General features: G+C 46.9%; 1 protein-coding gene across 11 annotated transcripts in view; it reads left to right on the top strand.

The window, feature by feature from the left end:
• The window catches only part of UBR4 (ubiquitin protein ligase E3 component n-recognin 4), a 2,329,353-nt gene that overhangs the window by 249,904 nt on the left and 2,057,450 nt on the right, over window positions 1-21,999 (top strand). For all 11 annotated transcript variants that reach the window (XM_078642504.1, XM_078642505.1, XM_078642507.1 and 8 more), the window contains exon 14: window positions 13,032-13,149. In XM_078642504.1, the coding sequence (XP_078498630.1) occupies window positions 13,032-13,149 (118 nt within the window). The remainder of the gene's footprint in view (window positions 1-13,031; window positions 13,150-21,999) is intronic.

A 21,999-nucleotide genomic window follows, 5' to 3' on the forward strand; every position in this document is an offset into this window, starting at 1 on the left:
TGACACCTCCCCAGCTGAGATTTACCACTGCCATGGGATGATTTCTCTGTACTCCATCAATATTGGTCACCTGGTATGTGGCACCAGGTAAAAGTTGCCTTGAGGGGACTAGACTCTCAGTCACCATAGTGATGCTAGCCCCTGTATCTCTATAGGCCTCAACTTTTATACCATTGATGAGGGGCTCCTGTCTGTACTTGCCCAAAGTGTTGGGACAAGTTGTGAAGTTGGCAAACCCCATGCCAGTCTCACAGACAAGAGTATCTAAGTTTGGGGACCTGGTTAGGCCAGAGTCCCCAGGAACTCCCAAAGTAAATGCACCCAAATTCTTGGGGGCACTCCCACCACCTGGGGGATTACTACTAGTAGTAACAGGAGGTTTGGGAATGTTACTTGGGGGTATGTTCTCCTTATTGTTGTTCTTTGGGCAACTGCTGTCAGTTTTCAAATGACCCACCTGTTTACAGGGGTAACAATAAGGTTTCTTCTGGTTATTAGAAGGATTCTGGGACCCACCCCCCTCAGAGGATTTTTGGGGCCCTGATGTGGTTTGATCTGTAGATTTATTCCCACCCTTCTCTTGAGGCTTGGTTGATTCCTTTTTCTGGTCACCACCTTGGTTCTTAGGCCTAATCCTGGTTCTGACCCATTTGTCTGCCCTCTTACCCAATTCTTGTGGAGAGGTCAGATCAGAGTCTACCAGGTGCTGGTGTAATAACTGGTTCTGACAATTATTTAAGACTTGCTCTCTCATAATAAAATTATACAATCCTGTGAAGTCACTAACCTTGCTACCCAGTAGCCAGCCTTCCAAAGCCTTAGTGGCACAATCAACAAAGTCAGACCAGTTCTGAGACTTAGTTTTCTGGGTGTCTCTGAACAGCAACCTGTACTGCTCAGTGGTTAAGCCAAACCCATCAACCAGTGCATTTTTCAGGACCTGGTAATTGTTAGCATCCTCAACTCTAGTAGTGAGGAGCTTATCTCTACCTTTGCCATCAAAGGAGAGCCACAGTATAGCTGCCCACTGACTCTGGGGAATGCACTGCACAGTGCAGGCCCTCTCCAAAGCAGCCATCCATTTCTGGATGTCATCCCCTTGTTTAAAGGGGGGCACTATCTTTGTCAGGTGTTTAGTATCTAAACCCTTCTCTTTTTCTCTTGGGAGATTGCTGCCACCAGTGGGAACTATCCCACTCATCTGCTGCTCTCTAGCAAAGGCACGCTTCTCTTTGGCCAGGGCAAGTTCTTCCCTTTCAATCCTCAGTTTAGCTTGTCTCATCCTTGCTTCATGCTCTCTTCTCTGAGGGGAAGTCAATCTCCTCTGGGGAGAGTTCCTTCTCCCCTGAGAAGAGGCATTAGAGTGCAGAGATCTAATGGAGTCCCTAGAAGGAGATCTATTTCTCCTAACTCCAAGGTTAGGCCTAATTAGGGTCAGTACTGGGGGTCCCCCAGATCCTTCCCCAAGTAGGTCTAAGTTGGCCCTAGTGAGTCTGCTGACTAACTCAGGACCCTTGTCTGCCTCATCCCCAGAGAGTTCCTCAAGATCCTCCTCCTCAAGTCCATTTTCAGTGTTAGGGAGGTCTGGATCACCAAGGTGCCCTTCTAAGGCTGGCATATTCCCATCTCCCTGAGATGCTTTCCTAGCATCATAAGTCTCTAAGAGACCTAACAGAAAGGGAGTGGTGGGGTTAGACCCCTGTTTCAATTTCCTGGAGGTACACAAGTGTCTCAACTCCTGGAAATTGAGAGCTGCATATCTTGAGCTGACCTGTGGAGGGTCAATCACCACAAGAGGGGTCCCTGAGGACTCTCCCTGGGTAGACATGCTTTTCTAGTGAGGTGTAAGTGGTGCACTTACCTACACTATATGTTTTACCTACTGATCCCTTGCTAGAGTTGTAGTTTAGGGTGTGCTAGGCCCTAGGAGCTACAACAGCTGGTTCAGTAGAACTCAGAGTATTCTAAGCTAAGTTATATGTACCTTAGTACTTATGTGATCTTTTCAAATGATATTCTTAGGATATGTGTGGTAAAACAACAGCAAGCTCAAATCCCAACCGCTGCTCACCAATTTGAGAAGTTGGCCTGATATATAATGTTCACTATTCTAGTGAGCACTTTGTATCAGTCCAAACAACCCTTATTGATGATTGGTTGTAAGTCAACCTTATAGACCAGCTATCCTAGTAGCATGGATACGAGCAGTCTAAGGCTAATACTCTAGAGGGTGTGTTAAGCCAGCTGTTTTACCATCACATTACCCCTTGAACACCAAGTGAAAGGACACCACACAAGTTGTTATGAAAATAAACAGATATTTATTTATAACAAGACTACCCTGAACTCTTTGAGTCAGGGAGCTAAGCACACAACAAAACTCTTACGAAAATACTTTAAGTCGCACAATTTACACAAATGCCCTAGGGGCACGAAAAACCATATACTCAGTAAGTGGAATGCGAACTTGCTAGCAGGTAAGTAATACTTTTCTAGACTCAGGAATCGCTAGGCCTACAATTCTAAACACTGCGAATAGATGCAGGAGGCCTGTGGACGTCGTGTGCAGAGTGGGAACTCTCACGCGTAAGGCGGGAAAAAGTCTATGGAGGCTAGCAGTTGCAAAGTTACTGTTCTCGGGCGAACCCGACTAGGTGGGTCGAAAACGGGAGTGGATCCGAACACTTAGGGTGTTGGACTATGCTGGAGCACCGGAGTACTCCGGTTACCTAGCCCAGGGGCTGCGGCTGCATAGGGTTGAAGTTGCGTCGGAAACCCTCGTTGAAGATCCAGGAGCCTGAAGAAAGAAGTTGCTGGCAGGCGACCAGTGAAGGAGTTCGTGGTGATCCAAGCCTGGATCAGGGAAGAAGAAACCTGTAAGCAGAGGGGACCACGTTCTGAATCACTAGCCAGTGATTTGAGTGGGCACTAGGATGGCACCGGACGAAGTCACCTCAGCCAGGTGAGTGGGCGCTGCTGGGCTCTGCAGTCTCTCGGACCAGGAGGCGTTGTCGGCGACTAGGATGGAGGTGCGGGCTGTCCCACGAAGGTCTCTGCTGTCGACGTTGCTGGACCCAGGATTGGGCAACAAGTCTTGGCAAATGCAAGGCCCACGCGGTGGACCTAAAATGGCGTCTTGAGTGGACCAGGAGGGTCCAGGGTGCTCCTCTGGTGGAGGGGAGCACGGGCTAGTCTGGAGCAACCAGACCAGCAGTGTTAGTTGTCGTGGAGCGTCGTGAGGGGGTCACTAGCCAACGGGCAAGTGACCTGGACAACGCGGTGAGCAGCAAAGAGCAGAAGGGCCCCACGCAGATCTCGTGGATGCAGGGGGGCTGAACTTCGGTGCTGGAGCTGCTCAGGGTCGGGGCTTCTCTTACCCCAAAGCACTCAGTCGAGGGTCACTCGGGAGTCGTGCTGGACAAGGGTCGTGCAGTTCTGAAGATGGACGGTCCCTCGAGGTCTCGTCACACCCACGGATCACAGCTGGGCTGATGATGCAGGTTGAGGTCAGAGGTGCAAGGGAAGCCGGTTCTCGTCGTGCTGGAGCAGTCTTGATCCGAAAGAGAGACTGGCAACAAACCGCGATGCTTGGTTGGTGCCTGCTGCTGAAGGGTGACTACTCCTTAGTCACAAGGGAGAAATCTTGAGAAGTCGAGAGTTCCTTTCGTGGAAAGTAGTTTCAGGATTCAAAGATGATCTGCTTTGGAAGGGGGCCAGTTCCGACCTTTATCCTGCAAAAAGGGGCTGGCACGTGACTAAGTCCTGCCCTATGGGTGGGACTAGGAGGGGGGTGGTTACACCCCTCTCCTTTGGCGGGCTTTCCCCAGGTCAGGGGCTGGAGTGCCCCTGGAACTGGTTCCAGCCGGCCTATGCACAGTGAGCACCGGGGTGCCACTTGCAGTCACAAAATCCTGTCTGGGACGGTGCTGGCACCGCCCCTGGCAGGAAACCCTTTGTCCTTGCCTCCTGGGCTGGGAGGACTCCCAGCAGCAGGAGGGCAGACTTGTGTCTCGGTGGCAGCATCCATTTTGTGGAGCTAAGGCTCTGTCTGACTTTAACCGGGGTTACAGGTTACATACATGTCGTGTCCCTCTAGAAGGGTGGAATGCTAACCCCGTCGCCAGAATTGGCGAGGGGTTAGTATTCCAATTCGTATGACACCTTACTCGACATGTTTTGATAAAGCGATACCAGAGTTGGCATATAACCGCGAGGATTATAATGCACTTAAGAGTATATGGTATGCGATATCATGGAAACGGCTAAGGGATGGATCCCGAAAGCCGCAGACAGGCTCAGCTCATGCCAGAGCACTATCTCACACGATTCCAAGCACTCTGCCTTCAGGATTGTCAAGGCCTGCCATAGGAGTGACTGATAGGAGATCTGTTTGTCCATTTAGGTTTAGATATAGGAATACTATATCTAAAGCAAAGGGTGATTACACCACCTTGCCCCAGCTGTCGTGCAGCCAGTTGTGTCAGATTTGGATGGCCAGCCAGGGGTGGCATAATGCATGCTGCAGCCCCTGGTAGGCCCTGGGTACACCTATGCCCTGGGCACCTAAGGTACTCTGTACTGATAAGGTGACTCAGTATCCAATTAGATATGTACCTACGATACATGGAATCCATTTTACAGAGAGAGCAGTGGGCCTGGGGTCCTGAATAACAGGGCCCCAGGTCAACTAAGTCAGAAAACCATCAAAACACCAGGCAAAAAGTTGGGGGCAACCATAGTCAGGGATCTACCTTCCTACAGGGACAGGCTGCTGGATTGGTTACAGCCTCAAAGGACAAAAAGGAGGTTACTATCACTTCTCCTCCGTCCAAGAAGGAAAAATCCGGTGACAAATACTCTTCTGTCACTCCAGGAACCGGGCCGGAGAAAAAACAGCGTCAGACGACGAAAACATCAGGTACGTCGACGACGATTGCCTCTGTGAAAATTCCCGCTGTTTCCTTGGCTCCGTCGACGGGCTCGTCGTCGGTAGCGATCTCCACGTCGACGACTTCGTCGTCATTCAAGGTTCCCGGTTCTTCGACGATAGCATCTTCCACGTCGACGACGACGAGCTCCGGTAAGGTGCTGTGGACGGTCTCGTCGACGACAAAAACTACGTCGACGACGACAACTTCGACATAGACGCTGATGGTGATGACGACTAGTTCGTCTACGAAGCCATCGACGATCATTCCGTCGACGACCAAGATTGCGTCGACGAAGGCTGCTGTACCGTCGACGATTCAAAAAATGCATTTTCCACTGCAGAAGATGAAAATTACACCGGAAATGACGTCTCCGCGACGAGTTTAGTCCCACCCACCGACAATGCTTCTTGATGATGAGTCGAAGGAGGATGAGGATGAGAGTGGCCATTATGGGGATGCCTATAGTCCCTCAGACTTGAATGTAAAGTTGCAGGAGACGGACACAGAGGAATATTACAAGCATGCAGGTGGCCAACAGTTGCATCACTATGTTCCAGAAGAGCGACGTCCGCCTGGTTTAGGGCAGGACATGGTGGCCATGCCCGCCTCTCTCATCTCTGATCTACAGATGATGCTGCAGGACTATCGTAACAGGTTTCCTTCGGAACCTTCAATGCAGTCTGTGCAAACTCCACCTCAGGCGTTGTCACAGCCAGTTATCGGTCTGCCTCCTTTGCCAGTGGTGCCCCTCACGCCACCACCGGTGATACCTATGATCCGTTCCCGGACACCGGATCTTGAACCAGCCAATACTGTCCAGCAGGATACCTCTTCGGACGATGAGGCTGTACAGGTGGATCCCTTGACTGATCCATTGCAAGACCCAGACTTGGATCAGGGTGACAGTGGGCTACAAGATCCAGACGCCACTGGTCTTGATACTTATATCTCCCCTCCAGTTGATATAGGGGGATTCCATAACCTGATGGAGAGAGCGTCAAAGAGGTTTGGACTGCCGATTACGAGAGAAGAGTCTGAATGTTTCCTCTATGACTTCAAGGAACAATACAGAAGATCTGTCAAGTCCATTCCCATAATTGAACATGTGTGGGAGGAAGGTATGAAAATCATGCAAAATCCAGCCACGGTTATTCCGGTTCTCCCCAGACTGGAAAAGAAGTATAAGGCCCCAGAAGGCAGTCCAGCTTGTCTTCTTGGACAGCCGAAGCCTGATTCGGTGATCTCACAGGCCGCCCAAAGCCAGTCCAAAAACCCGTCAACACCTTTGACTACGCCTCCGGACAAGGACGGTAGGCGTCTGGATAACGTGGGGAAGAGGTTTTCTTCCATGGCCAGCTTGCTTGCATGTGGCAAATGCTCTCGCCATTCTAGGCAGATACGATCGCCAGATGTGGTGCGACATGGAACAGTTTGTGGAACAACTACCAGACTCTACAATGGATGAGGCCAAGAGAGTGCTGATGGAGGGAGAGAAATCCTCCTCTGAAGTTATCGACTGTGATATGGATATTGCTTCCACGGCTTTTCGGGCCTTAGCAGGGTCAGCAGTGCTACGTCGCCAGGGCTGGTTGAGAGCCACCTGGTTTCGTCAGGAGGTCCAAAATAAGATCCTGGATCTCCCATTTGATGGAGAGATGCTTTTCGGTAAGCATGTTGATGATGCCCTGCAAAATATAAAAAGGATACAGACACGTCAAAGTCCTTGGGATCACTCAACTACCGTAAGGTAGTGGCAGAGGATTCTCTTCGTATAGAGGCAACACCCAACAGAGATATTCCTCGAAATCTTCTCAGTCTTATAAGACCCAATACTCAAATCAACGGCAGGGACAATCGGCGTCTTACTCTCGCCAACCTCCGCGAGGCCGTCAGAACCGTCAGGGACGTGACAACGCCAAGCGGCAATAGCGGCCTCCTGGCTCTACCTACTGTTCCTTCCCTCCCAGTCACATCAGTGGGGGGCAGGATATCATTTTGTCTGAACAGCTGGAAGTCTATAACATCGGACCAGTGGGTCCTGAATATTGTAGAGAGTGGCCATACGTTGGAATTCCAAGATCTTCCTCCAACAAGAGCTCCGGGCGCCATCCGCACAAAACATCTGGGACTACTCCATCTCGAAGCCCATCAATTGTTCCTCAAGGGGGCAATAGAACCGGTACCTCTCTCTCAGAGGGGCAGAGGTTTTTATTCCAGGTTCTTCCTCGTGCGGAAGACGGCAGTGACTTGGCGCCCCATACTAGACCTACGAGAGCTCAACACTTAACTCGTCAAACTCTCTTTCAGGATGGTCACTCGCCAAGAAATTCTTCCTCTTTTGAACCCAGGCGACTATTTGGCGTCTCTGGATTTAGAAGATGCGTATTTCCATATTCCGATACACCCAGCTCACAGACAATATCTGCGCTTCACAGTGGGCAAGAGCCATTTCCAATTCAAGGTGCTTCCGTTTGGCCTTCGGTCTGCACCAAGGGTGTTCACCAAAGTGTTAGCACCAGTAGCGGCTTTTCTACGAAAACAATCCCTGGAAGTTTTCCCTTACTTGGACGACTGGCTCGTCAAGGCTCCATCCTTCAAGGAAACTTCTCAAGCCGTTTCAACTTGCATCCAGTTGTTCCGTCACCTGGGCCTTCAGCTAAACAAACACAAGTCAGTTCTGCAACCCTCCAGATCCACAAGATTCCTGGGGGCCATTTTGGATACCACGCAATGTACAGCTCGTCCTTCGGAAGAGCGTCAACAGAAGTTGATGGTATCAGCTCGCCAACTGTTCCACAAGAAATGCCTTTCAGTCCATCAATACAAGTCCCTTCTCGGGTCGATATCATCCTGCATACCATTAATACAGCATTGCAGGCTGCGAATGCGTCCTCTGCAGGAAGAACTAGACAAACAATGGTGCCAAGCAGAGGGATCATTCAACGACAAGGTGTTGGTGACATCAGCAATGAGAAGGGCATGCGAATGGTGGCTAATACAAGACAATATCGCACAAGGTCTGACGTTCAGAATTTCACCATCCCCCCTGATCATGACCACGGATGCCTCTTTGGAAGGCTGGGCAGCAGTGCTCCGAGAGCTTCAAGTCAGCGGGCACTAGACTCCAGAGCAGCGCCAGTGCCATATCAATTTTCTGGAGCGGACGGCCATTAGGTTGGCTTTGCAGGCTTTCCTTCCCAGAGTTCGCAACCATACAGTGCTGGTCCGGACGGACAATACAACGGCCATGCACTACGTCAACAAGCAAGGGGGTAAGAGGTCGCAAACACTGTCCACAGAAGCTCAGAGGATCTGGGATTATGCGATTCTTCACAGCATCACTCTGAGAGCCGAACACCTGGCAGGCTCGCTCAATGTCAAGGCGGATGCCCTGAATCGACAGACAGAGGTGACTCACGAATGGGAATTGAATCAGTCCATTCTGGAGAGTGTGTTCTCGGTTTGGGGGACACCAACCATCGACCTGTTTGCCTCTCCGGTGAACGCCAAATGCCGGTTTTACGCAAGCAAAGTTCACCATCAGGGATCCCTGGGGAACGCCCTTTCGATGGCCTGGTACAGCGCATTCTTTTACGCTTTTCCTCCAATTCCCCTCATTCCTCGAGTACTCAGGAAAATGAAGGCGGAACCATGCAAGATGATTCTCATTGCACCAGCATGGCCCCGGCAATTCTGGTACACAGAACTCCTGCGGCTCTCCCAGGCTCCTCCAATTCGCTTACAACCAATTCCGTCCCTGTTGTCAAGGAATCAGGGACAGGTTTACCATCCGGATCCGAAATCGCTACACTTGACAGCGTGGCTTCTGAACACAGAGTTCCGTCATCTGAATCTCTCCCAGGAATGTAGAGAAGTTTTGTCACAGGCTCGAGCACCGAGCACCAATAAAACTTAAGAGGCAAAATGGAAGAGGTTCTGCCTATGGTGTCAAAGAGAAGGTCTCCATCCTTACAAGTCTCTGCCTCATCAACTATTGCCATATATACCATCATTGGCTAAGTCTGGGTTGGCGCATTAGTCTGTGAAGGTACATCTTGCAGCCATATCAAGGTTTCGGCGCAGTTCTTCAGGCCCTTCCTTATGGTCCTCTAGGATTGTTAAACAATTCTTAAAGGGCTTGTTCCAGATGTATCCTCCAGTTCGACCTCCTCCACCAGTTTGGCAGCTCAATCTTGTCCTGGCTCAACTCATGAAAGCTCCGTTTGAGCCTGTGCACAAGGCGGACTTGAAGTTCCTGTCTTGGAAACTTGCCCTCCTCTTAGCTCTGACATCAGCGAGAAGAGTTAGTGAGCTTCAAGCCCTCTCCATAGTGCATCCATTCCTTCAATTCAAAAAGGATGTTCTTATTCTTTGCACAAATCCGAAGTTTATTCCGAAGGTGCCGTCTGAGTTCCACTTGAATGAACCTTTGATTTTAAAGTCTTTCTTTCCGCGCCCTTCTACGCCTGCGGAACGCACATTACATTCTTTGGACGTTCAGAGATGCTTGAAATTCTACTTAGAGCGCACACGTCCCTTTCGGAAATCATCCCAGTTGTTTGTGTCCTACAGCGCCCCACGGAAGGGGTTTCCTTTGGCAAAGAGTGGCATTTCCCGCTGGATCTCCAGTGCGATTCAATTCTGCCATCAGGAGGCGGGCAAGCCACTGGACAGAAAAGTCCGTGCACATTCCACAAGGTCTGTGGTATCGTCTGTGGCTCTCTTCTCTGGAGTCGCCATTAACGACATATGCAGGGCAGCAACGTGGAGCAGTATTCATACCTTCACAAAGCACTACTGCCTGGAGTCTGCAGGACGAGACGACGCGGCTGTTGGTCAAGCAGTTCTGCGGAATCTTTTTCATTGAGAGGTGAGCTTTCCCTACGATCCCTCCATCCTGATGAGCACATTTTGTTTATTGTTTTGCTATGCTATAAGTATTGCTAATATGGTTATGTAATGCCATGTATCTACAAAATGTGTCTTTGTGATTTACTGCTAGCTACTCTGATACAAAGCATGGGAATCTATGAAAGTTCCAATACTGGGGCAAGAAAACAAGTTACTTACCTGTAACTTTGGTTCCCCAGTATTGGTAACTTTCATAGATTCCCATGCGCCCACCCTTCTCCCCTGGGAAAGCTCAGTCTTTTTTACAAGAGATAGTGGCGATTTGCACAACGGCTACGAAAATCTGAGGCTCTGAGCTCTCTCAGGAAGGTTCTATGGGGTGAGGCTGCTCTGATTGGTCCTGGCAAAAGTTTGGTCTCTTTTACAAAAAGAGGGTGATAGGATACAAAATGAGATGAGGCCTAGGCCTATTTTTCTCTTTTGTTTCTATGGTTGTTATACTACCGAGGCTCCCATTCCGACGACGGGGAATGATACAAAGCATGGGAATCTATGAAAGTTACCAATACTGGGGAACCAAAGTTACAGGTAAGTAACTTGTTTTCTTCTGGTGGATACACTATCTGCCTGTGGATTCTTCACTGACCCACCTGCCTCCCCGTTGTCTGACTACTTATACTGAAAATAATTGTATGTATGACATTCTTGTATTTCATTGTCATTTGAAATGATATGATGCTTGTTGCTAGGAAATGTCTATTTTAGAATTTCCAGTTTTCTTTATTCTTTGACTGGTATTCTGTGTATATTTGTGCATATATTGTGTAATATGTATACTTGTAATATGTGGTCGGTTCACCCATTCGCCTCAAAGTCTCAGGAAAAAATAGGTGGAACTGACATCAGCATGCCAACGAGGTCTTCTTATTGCTCCAATGACGTCACACGGAGTCGTGGGTGGAGCTGTACCCATTGTAAGGTCCTTGTCAACACGGGAGAGATATGAAAACCTTTTCCGTGGAATGCTGCCCAAAGGGTAATTAAGAAGGTGAGGAATCCACAGGCAGATACTGTATCCACGAGAAAAAGCATTATCGAAGGTAAATAACTTGTTCTTTAGGGGCAACACTAAACCTTACCTCCTCAGACAAGGACCGAAGAACAGTGCTGAAGGAAAAAAATGGAACACCAACTGACTTAGTCCTTCCAGCCTTTACCGACCTCGACCTGCTCCAGTGGAATCCCGGCGTGTCCTGCAGCCAGCATCCACCACCGCCCCCACCCCCCCAGAACTTGGAGGACCTTCCCTGCCTTCACTGAAATGACTTTGTCTCCTGTGAGCACCGGATTTGCTCACCAACAGACTCTAGCTCCAGCCAAATCCACAAGTCTGCACCACTCTGTACCCAATGCCCGAGGTCGAGTGACCCAATATGACGAGGAGGTCTCCCCCGCGATTCTGACCTGGGATCTTTTGATCCCTGACCTACCTCAAGTTTTCCGACAACGCCTGCAGCCCCTTTCAGGAGTATCACCGCGACCGGAGCCAGTAAGAAAAACCAGACACCAAAAGACCCCCCTGCAGCAGACGCCCAACCGCATTGGGTGGCCCAACTGATGGCGTCCCAGCATCCCACGACATCCCAGCATCCCACGACATCCCATCTTACCGCTCCAAACGATGGTCACCTCCAGAAGATCTTCGTCCTCGAGCCTGCATTGTTTGTTACAACTGGAGAATTCCCATTGAAAACAAGGCACCAACGTGAAATCATCACCCTGCACCTGGCCGCCTCTGTGGGCTGTGGGTGCACTTTGTGTGCTAACTTGAACCCCCCTTGGCCCTGAGCTTTATTCCAGGAGCTTTGCTCCTACAACCTTGTGGCCAGCTCGTGAGCAACCACCAACCGGAGGCCCCCTAGCCCTCATTGGATAACACTGGGCCTCAGCACTCTGCACATGGCTGCCCTAGTGACGCTGAGGGTTCTTTTTGAGTGCATCCTTGACATTGGGGCAACACTTGTTTTAACCCCAGAAACTCAGCCTTCAAGACAGTTTACTTAACTGCAAAACATAAACCCATTTTTCTCCATAGGATTGCATTGACTGTTTTCCTCTGGAAAAACTTCTTAGTGTTGTGGGTATTTTGTATGGAAACCTAAGAAACTGTGTTTTGATAAAAAACTGTTTTACTCACCTTTTATTCAGGAAATGTCCTTGTGTGATATCTAGGCATATCACAGAGTAGATAAAGTAATCTGAAAAGTAACTTAACAATTAATCACAAAGTAATCACAAAGTAACTAAAAATGTATTTCAACTGTTTCTGAACATTTGACCTACCTGTAACTGCATTCAACTGTATTGCATGAGAAAAGTATTATTTTACTAGCCTGCACTAAGTCTGGCTTGGTTCAAAAAATAAAATACAACAAAGAAATATTTCTATAGAAAACCAATTGGTCCGAGTTCAGTCTTTGAGTGTGTGTGAAATAATTTCTTGCCTGAGTGTATACAATAAATGATTAACACTACCCTCTGATAAAGCCTTACTGCACGCCAACACTACCATAAATAAAGAGTAGGGTATTATCTACTTTTACCTCTGTAAGCCTTTGAGGATCCACTGGACTCTGTGCACACTATACCTTACTTTGATATAGTATATACAGAGCCAGCTTCCTAAAGAATGGACTTAAATATTGTAGGGGCATTTACGCTCAGACAGATGTGCCCACATCTGAGATATAGTGCACCGTCTTACGGCTTGTAAGGCCTGCTAGAGAGGTGACTTACTTATACATTAGGTAGTGCTGGTTGGCATGACAGTGTGCCATGTCAACTTTGTTTTACGCTTCACCAAGGCGAGCAAGTGGCATTGGCATGGCCTTCAGTTCCCGTGCCCTAGTTATCAGGGGTTCCATTTACTAGGGACTTACAGGGAGATGAAGTTGCCCGTCCTGGTACAGTTTTAGGGGAGAAGCACTAGCACAGGGGACCTTTTTGGCAGGGACCAGTGCACTACAATTGAAACCACATCACATTCCAGGCAAAAAGGGGGTGATAACCATGTCAAGAGGCACTTTCGCACATGAACAGTAGAATAAATGCATATAATTGTTACTCTACTTACATTTTCTCTACTGATTTATCTCAACTTGCATGTGGGGAAGGAAGGACCAATGAATGGAATGCATGCTATTGAGATACATACCCTTTTTGCTGAGCTGACATTCTATTTCTCTTCAGGCATGCATTCTTCAGCGGCAGAGGAAGGGCTCTGTTAGTAGCGATGCTAGCGCCTCAACTGACTCCAACACTTATTATGAGGATGACTTCAGCAGCACTGAAGAGGACAGCAGCCAGGGTAATGTTTCTTGGCAAGGGGGGGGGGGGGGGGGGGGGATAGCCACCTAAGGTACATTTAATTATGGAAAGGCTTCAGGGTTCATGTCCTGGGTTTCATAATAATGTACTATTGGGTAATAGAAAATATCCACGGTTTGTTTTTTGAAGAGCTATAAAGTAATTTCAATTCCCTTCGGGAACGCTTTCAGGCATCTGTATAAGTTCATTGTCAAAAATTTTACTCTTTGTTTATTGTGTACAGTTGTAGATTGTGCCTTTACAACAGCATGATGGTGATGTAATTAATTGAAACACATCCTTGGAGCAGTGCTTTCTGAATGTGCGCAGTGGCCTCTAGCATTTCCATTAGTCAATTGATTCTACATCTTTCTGATGAATACTTTTACCTGTAGATTACTCCCCATGTGACCTTGTTAATCACCCTAGGCAGCAGACTGGAAACGTATCAGTTTCCAGTACAAAGAAAGAGTTAATTATAGGGTTTATAGTACAGTGCAAAGTGCTAGTAAGTCAGTAGTTACCTCTCTATCAACAACACATTTTAAAATAAATGTTCTATTTGTAAGAAGCACCTACAGAGAGATCGGGCACACAAATTTCCTTATTTTACATAGCATATTTGTTTTGGAAGCTGTACTGTATTATGACAATCCCAAAACTGAAAAAGGTTTGTAACCGTAAGATTTATACCACCGGGCAGAATGATGCTCTGATGTTCACTGCCTTCCTTTGTACATTTCTTTTGGATTTCCAATCAGATTATCTGCTTAAAGGAGAGGACGTAATAAGAACTACATTTTTTCTGCTACACGATACCCAGTGTTTTCCTTTTAACATATCCTGGAGAGACACTAACAAATCTCTGATTTCTTTCAAACATTTTCATCAGGTCTTTTTGTCACATGAACTTTCCAAAATTTTAAGAAATGCCTTAAAAAATCGACCTTTGTCGAAAAACACGTTCGCTGTTTTGTGACTGTTGTGGAGCTCAATACACATTTTACTGTTATGACCATATGTTAAGATTGTAGATGTTGACCTTCTAGATGCTTTCTATTCTCACTACTTGGTTATATAAATCTAATTTCAGACCCAAAAACAAACAAGTTTTGTAACAGTAAGTTGCAGTATATCACCCAAAAAAAGTGTTAGATAATATGAGGAACTGCATTCTGGATCTCTATCTTTAGGTGCCTTTTACATTTAGTAGAAGGATCTAGAAATAGTTGCAATAGCTCCTGGGTGCCTACTGTTCACTTCTAGAATGCTTCAAAAACGAACATAAACACTACAATACTGCAGAGGTAGCCGCTTGGGTAAAATTATGTTCGAGGCATATGAGCTGCAGATTGTACACTATGCATAGATCGCCACCTAGTGTTGGGCCCGGATGTTTGCAGTTTGTTGTTGTCCTGAAAAGTTCTTTGGAAGTCACGAGATAGGTGACTCCACCTTAGGACCACATTGCGCATGGGCATCGGCTCCATCCCAGATTGTTTTTTTCCGCTATCGGGCTCGGATGTATCTCCTGCGCTCTGGTTTGGAACCAAGTTTCCTTCGCTGCGCAATCCTCACCCGGTTCGACGGTATTGTCTCGATCGTGATCTACCACGCGATTCTCAACTAACTTCAAATTCTTCGATTCCGGTCGTCGACGAAGGCCTTCGGGTATACCTAGGCCTCACTTTCTGGCTCATGGAAAGGACACCGTTCAAGAAGTGTCCTCAATGTGGGTCGACCTACATGAGGTGTGCAACCTGTGCCTTTCACCGGAGCACGAGGCCAAAGACTGTTCGGCGTGTGCCTCATTCCGCTCTAATAAGACGATTCGGGACCGACGAGCTCGAAGAACTATGGGTCGATCGTCCGCTCCGATTCCCGACGACATCTTCGAGGAGGGCGTAAACGTGCCAGAGCACCAGCACGCCGAAGAGAGTATCGGATCATCAGATGCCGAAGACTCCGACGTCGAGGAGGTCACGCCAGCTCAACGGGTCGTAAGTAAGACCGTCGACCCCTCCCCTTCCTCGACACCATCTAACAAGCATTTACAATGCAACGGTTTCGCCTTTGGAAAAGTTTGAGCTATTGGCATTGTAAATGACAACATTTTATTTATGTGTTGGTTTTGAAAACAGATAAATAAATGGCATTGTCATTTACATTGCCAATAGCTCTAACTTTTCCAAAGGCGAAACCGTTGCATTGTAAATGCTTGTTCTAAGAAGAAGTCAATTTTTCTAAATGTTTGTGTTTTCAATCTATATGCTGTTCGTGGTGGAAACAAGTGCAACACCCATTGGTGAACCCGGATCTATACATTTCTGAAAAGCAGACAAAAATCTGAATTCAGCAAGGTGCTATTTGTGTTGATGCCTGAACTTTTTCCCAAACACACTGATCTTTTGAAAAAAAAGAAAAATGGGAAAAAAATAGCGACGGGGACAATGTTTTTACCTGTATTTTACATAAATTTACAAGACTGTAGTGCACTTCTTAGAACAAGATTAAGCACTTTCTATTGCATTTGCACTTTAGCGGAGATAAAAATTTTATCTGGTTAGAGTATATGAGTTGTCTCAGATAGTTTTGGCTATAAGTATATATTGCACTTTAGGAGAAAGGTTAGTTTTACCCTCCTTTGCTGGTGATTTTGTATGCAGTGGCTGCTCTAGTCTATACTGATACATACAATAATAATTGGTTTTACTTGTGTTTTTAGCACTGCATTATGTCAGATGTTAATTACAATGCAAAATGTTAGAAATGGAAAATATTGTTGCTAGCCCAAGCATATAAAAAACAACACTAAGTGGATCCTCGCATCTTTGCATTATACAGACTCATCATACACTGCCAGACGTACGTTTTGGAGCACAAAGTCCTACCCATGGAACAGCCTCACTGCGCGAACAGCTTTAAACATTGTTTGTGACCCTCTCTGAAGGGCAAAGTCTCGGTTTATTGTCATATGATGTGATTTTACATCATGAGTTTGCCCCGCCTTTTTGTTTACTGTGACCAAACCGTTACTGTAACTGAAAAGGCCTACATCTTTTTAGTCGCAGAATGCTGGCAAGAAGAGACATCAAGTCTCATTCTTTGCGAATGAGACACACATTTTGGGGTTGGATTTACCTCTCACAAAAAAAGACCTGGTGAGAAGGGCTAGAGCTTGAACTCTAAATGGGACTATTCAAATAGCTGGTGTCTGAAATAGCAACTTCTGCGAGAAATCCTAACGCTCTTCCAACCACTACACGAGGTCCCCATACAGACTGCTTCAGTTGACAGAAAAGGGATCACTTTGGACACATTAGAGAGCTGACTTACTACTTTGCGAAGTCACTCCTTTTTAAGTTATTGATGATTTCTTGTATATTTTTATACTGTCACGGTGGGTGGCAGCGTTTTCTCTGGCGTCATTAAATATATCTCACTCCCCTGTGATTCATCAAAACTTGTGAGATCTGCATTTACGAGGCAGGGCCACTAACCGGTAAGCACTGCAGGGCGCTGGAGTGCTCCATCGGCAGTGCACTCTTGCACGACTGATGCATCCTGGCTGCGTGTCCTCCTCACACTCGGCAGGTAGAGGTCCCTGTAGTGTCGAAAGCTGCTGAGGACAGCGGACTCCAGTCGACTCCTCCACTCGCTAGGGTGGTCCTCATTCTCTGCCATGGGCAGCCCAAGATCTGTTTGCTGCTAGCGAGGACCTTCAATAAGTCAACAGTGCCGAGGGTTAAACTTTTGCAAGTGCGCCGGTGTTCTGATAATGTATTTGGATATACCAGGAAGCGCAGGTTGTAGTGGGCAGAACCATCACTTAGCACCGCCCTTGCGTTGACACGCCACTTTACAACACAAAAGAAACAGGAAATATTCTCATCTCCTGACTCAGCTTCCACGTTTGCGGGCTTAACATCTTTAAGTAGTTCAGTACGGAAGTTGTCGGGACTACGACCTGCGCGAACTAGGGGGTGGGGGCAGGTATTAATTGACAGTGACAACGGCCATCTTATAGTAGGAATATTTCCTTCGCGTCTGTTAGCATACTGTAACAAGCACTCACCTGGGGAACAACGGAGGCCCAGCACGGAGCGGGCATTTCGGCAACCCCGCCCACGGCCGCGGTAATGTGCGCGAAAAACATGAAGCACAAGGGGGGGGGGCGGGAACGGACAGCGGGAGGGTGATGTGCGCTCGAAAAACATGAAGCACAGGGGGGGGCGGGAACGGACAGCGGGAGGGGGATGTGCGCTCGAAAAACATGAAGCACAGGGGGGGGCGGGAACGGACAGCGGGAGGGGGATGTGCGCTCGAAAAACATGAAGCACGGGGGGGGGGCGGGAACGGATAGCGGGAGGGGGGTCGGGAAGGCTTTCTCCGTTGGCGGTCGGCCGCGGAATGGCCAAAAAAACCTGGTCAACAAAAAAAAAAAAGAAACCCCGCCCACAGCCGCATGACTACACAGACGGCACGCCCAGGGAAAAAATCTCGGGAACGCCCCCGAATCTGGTCCGGCCTTGACGGACAGAGCTCTGTTCCAATGGCTAGCCTCCATTTATGGAGCTAGCCAATGGAACAGAGGGCGTATTCCAAGAGTCCCTTACTGAAGACTAGAGATTTCTCCTGGAAGCGGAGCTAACGCTCCGTGCTCCAGGCGAAACCTAAAAAGGGCTCGAGTGCACACCGAGAGGCTGCTTCTAACGCCCCGCCTTCCGGCCCGACAAAGAAGACCATAAAGCTTTCAGGCAGCTCAGGCTCGAGCCAGTCTACTTCCTGTGCCGACCCAGTACCGACACCAAAGAAAAAGCCATCTTCCTCTTCCACCTCTGTGGTAAATAAATAAATTACCGGTACTATTTTTCTATGCATTAAATGAAAAAGGATAGCTCAATAAATAAGAGGCAGAGTCCGTGGTATCTGAGTCATACGGGCTTTAATTAAGTGGCTCGAGCCAATGGACATCAGGTTCCATCACCTACTAAGGTTCAGGAAGGGACAATCTCAACATTTCATTAACATCATACAATATATATAGTAGAACCATACAGTTGCATTGAATACAGTAGGCGTAACAAGTGAAAGAAAGATAAGAACATATGGGCGTAAAAGAAGGCGTGCACAGGGCGTGCACGGAGGTGTGTGATGTAGACGTCACAGAAGTGTCATAGGTGGGTGGACACATGGAGGGGGCTTCATGGGCAGCTGGAACCTTCAACCTACTGGTGCGCGCAAAACGAGTCATGACGTGTAACTGGAGAGAGCTGGGGGGCGCTGACTCCTAGCACTAGTAGAGGAGACTGAAGTCTGGGATGTCGGAACGACCTGTACCTATAGCGTATCTGATATCTTGTGTTTGGAGAACATTATGTGGTAAATAAATAAATTACCGGTACCATTATGTGGTAAATAAATAAATTACCGGTACTATTTTTCTATGCATTAAATGAAAAAGGATAGCTCAATAAATAAGAGGCAGAGTCCGTGGTATCTGAGTCATACGGGCTTTAATTAAGTGGCTCGAGCCAATGGACATCAGGTTCCATCACCTACTAAGGTTCAGGAAGGGACAATCTCAACATTTCATTAACATCATACAATATATATAGTAGAACCATACAGTTGCATTGAATACTATCTAGTTGTCGTTTCAGTGCTTGACTGTAAATACTAGGACTTTCTGTGAACCCTTGAGGTGCACGTGTAAATTTATAACTACGTCCATTTAAACAGAATCCGAAAAGGAACTGGCTGTCCGGATGGATGGGGACACTAAAGAAGGCGTTCTTGAGATCGATGACAGTAAAGAACGCTGCTTCGGAATCAATGGCAGTCAATAGGGAAGAGATATCTGGAACCACTGGGTACTGGGGTATGATACATTTATTACGTTCTCGAAGGTCAATCACTAGTCGATAAACTGGAGGTGCATTTGGGTCAGTACGTTTAAGGATCGGAATGATAGGGGAATTACATAAATTGGAGTCAGTTTCTACAACCACTCCTTGAGCAATGAGCTCGTCAATGATTTTCGATAAGGCTGCTACAGCCTCAGGTGGCAACTTGTATTGTCGGATTCGTGGTAGTACAATTCCTTGTTTCAGAGTGACACGGTATGGTGTAATGTGCATACAACCTACATCAGTAGGGCCTTGCGCCCATAAATGCTGTGGTACATTCAGTAATCTTGGATCAAAATCTCTTAACACATAATGTCCTTTAAAATCACGTAAAAACAATCTCACTCCTTCTGGAGAACAACAAATCACTGCACCCAGTTCTTTCAATGTTTTAATACCAAGTACGTTTTCTGGACATGATTTCGTAAGTAACAAATCTGTAGTTCGGGACAATGGACCAACTTCTAGGGAAACTGGTTTCGATATTTCGTTAACAATAGGCTTTCCTGAAAATCCCAGGGAAACATTTCTTGAGCCTGAGAGAGGGGCCCCTGGAACCTCGTCATGACTGATGGTAGTTCTACTTGCCCCTGTATCAATCAGGAATTTTCTGTCTTTCCCTAATACCTGGCTGTGTACATAGGGACCCTCTTGATCTACAGGAACCTCGATAAGAGGCAAGCCAACCTCTCTCTCTAGGCTGTTTCATGAATACTGCTGATATTCTGGATAATCTGACTGTGCGTACTGGTACATCTGCTGTGTAACTTGTTGTGTGGCAGCTATAGGCTGCGGTACTGTTACTGTCTGTTGTGCGTTCTGTGGTGGTTGCGTATTTTGTGGAACATGTTCCTGTCTAGGAGGACGCGGTCTCTCCTTCGTTTTACCAGTAGCTATGTTGTGTTTCAGAACGGCACATTCGTTTATATAGTGACCTGGCTGTTTACAGTAATTGCATGTCCCTTTAACGGGAGCTGCAGAATGACTGGTCTGAGTCGTACCCCTCTTCTGACTATCCACCGGAACAGACTGTGCAACTAGTACTTTCATTTTCGTGTCTTTCATACGTCTCCTTTCGTGTTCTTGCTCTTCTCTGATTCGGTTCTGGTGATACTGTAACATTTGTAACATTTGGGACGGGGTATTAGCTTGCCAGGTACTCTCGACTTTCAGTACTCGATTTTTAACTTGTGGTAAAGAATTCTCTACTAATTTGGTAACAAAAAGATGTGGATACGACTCACTACTCGTTTTCAAGCCGCTATTAATAATGAAACTTTTCTCAAATCTGGAATAAAAATCACTAGTGTCTTCGTCCTGTTTCTGTTTACAGGCTGAGATGGCATCCCAGTCTTCCTTTTTCGTCGTTAGTAATCTTGGCAAGACTTGTATTAACAACTCGGGCAATGCTTTGGCTTTTTCCCCGAGACCAGTACCAGGAACTCGTGTTTTATCTTCGTCTTCTAATTCTGCCCAGTCAATCTTTTTCTCTCCCACCTCCCACTCTTTTTCTTTAAGTTTTTCATATATGCCCGCAGGCAACAGAACCTTTAACATTTTAATGATATCGGGATACGTGTATTCTCCCATGCGGAGCATGTCTTTGAATTCACGGTGGAACCATGCTGGATCTTTATCGTGACAGGGCACTAACTTTTTCATTTCCAGTAGTTCTATTTTCGTTAAAGGAGTGTAAACAAATACTCGTTCGAGCGTACCTCCCGTTCCCTTAACAGGATGGACTTCTCGCAAGGGATTCTGTCTGTCTATGTAAAATGTCTTCCTTACTGGGGGTGGAACAGGAACAAAATGTGGAGTCAGGAACGTTCTGTATTTGTGGCGTTGTTCTAAAATGACATTAATCAAATTGGTACCTAGGCCTTTCCATCTGTTTAGGAGTAACTCGTCCAATACATTATATAGGGGAGCTGGGTCAGAATGCTGACTTTCGTACAGTGTAATGAGGTGTTGGATCATGTACATACCCACCAGTCGCTGTTCGTCTGGGGAAAATTTCAGAAACGTTTGGGCCACTACTTCGTCTGAAAATGTGCTAGAATCACTAGTCCATTGAACTGCTGATCGGGCGAGTTCCTGTTCATGCATGGTACTAAGCTCACTGTAACCTATTCGTTGTTTCAAAACTCTATCGGTAGCTTGGAACAAATGCTCAAGAGAACACTGTTCTGGTACGGGAGTAAGAAAAGTTTTCTTGCATTCTAGGCGTGTGTGTCTGTCAAAAGGTCTCGTCCTACCTACGTACGCTATTCTATCTGGGTTGTCTGTATCTACCTCTTCGTCTGAAGTGTCATTCTCTTTCTCGGTTTCTCTCGTTGCTTTCTCCCTTTCGTGTATGCCTAGAATTTCTTTACGAATCTTTCTATACATGGATTCTATACAACCTTGTTTACTGTGTTTTCCGTCTGCTATGTTGTCACTCCATTTTGTCAGGACTTTCATCTCGTCTTTGTTTTTACCAGGCTGGTCTTGTTCTCTTATTAAACAATTTATCAAAAACTGCAAGATCATATTTTGAGTCTCGACTTTCCTGTGGGCCATAGCCTCGTGAATACTTTCTGGTCTTTCCCCTGTCCTGATGAAATGATATATTCTGTCTAAATGTTCCCTCATCTCTGGTATGATAGCCAAATAGCTTGCAACTCATCGTAGACGTATGGAATATAATATCATCTGATCTTCGCCTGGCACTGGGTCATATCTACAATCAGTAAGGTATTGTTTGAGGGCTGCGTATGTAGCTACTTTTGGCGTGCGCTGTAATGCTGCGTCTCTCAGCGTCATTCGTTTTACTTGAGGCGGGGTGATAGGGATACCTCCCCCTGCTCCTCCTGAACTAGAATCGGCAACTAATACTGGATGTGCCGTTGCTGGTAGTGTGACTGGTAAAGTAGGCAAGCGTAATGTGGGTTGGTCCTGGGTTA

Source organism: Lissotriton helveticus, chromosome 5_1, assembly GCF_964261635.1.
Source record: "Lissotriton helveticus chromosome 5_1, aLisHel1.1, whole genome shotgun sequence".
Taxonomy (NCBI): domain Eukaryota; kingdom Metazoa; phylum Chordata; class Amphibia; order Caudata; family Salamandridae; genus Lissotriton; species Lissotriton helveticus.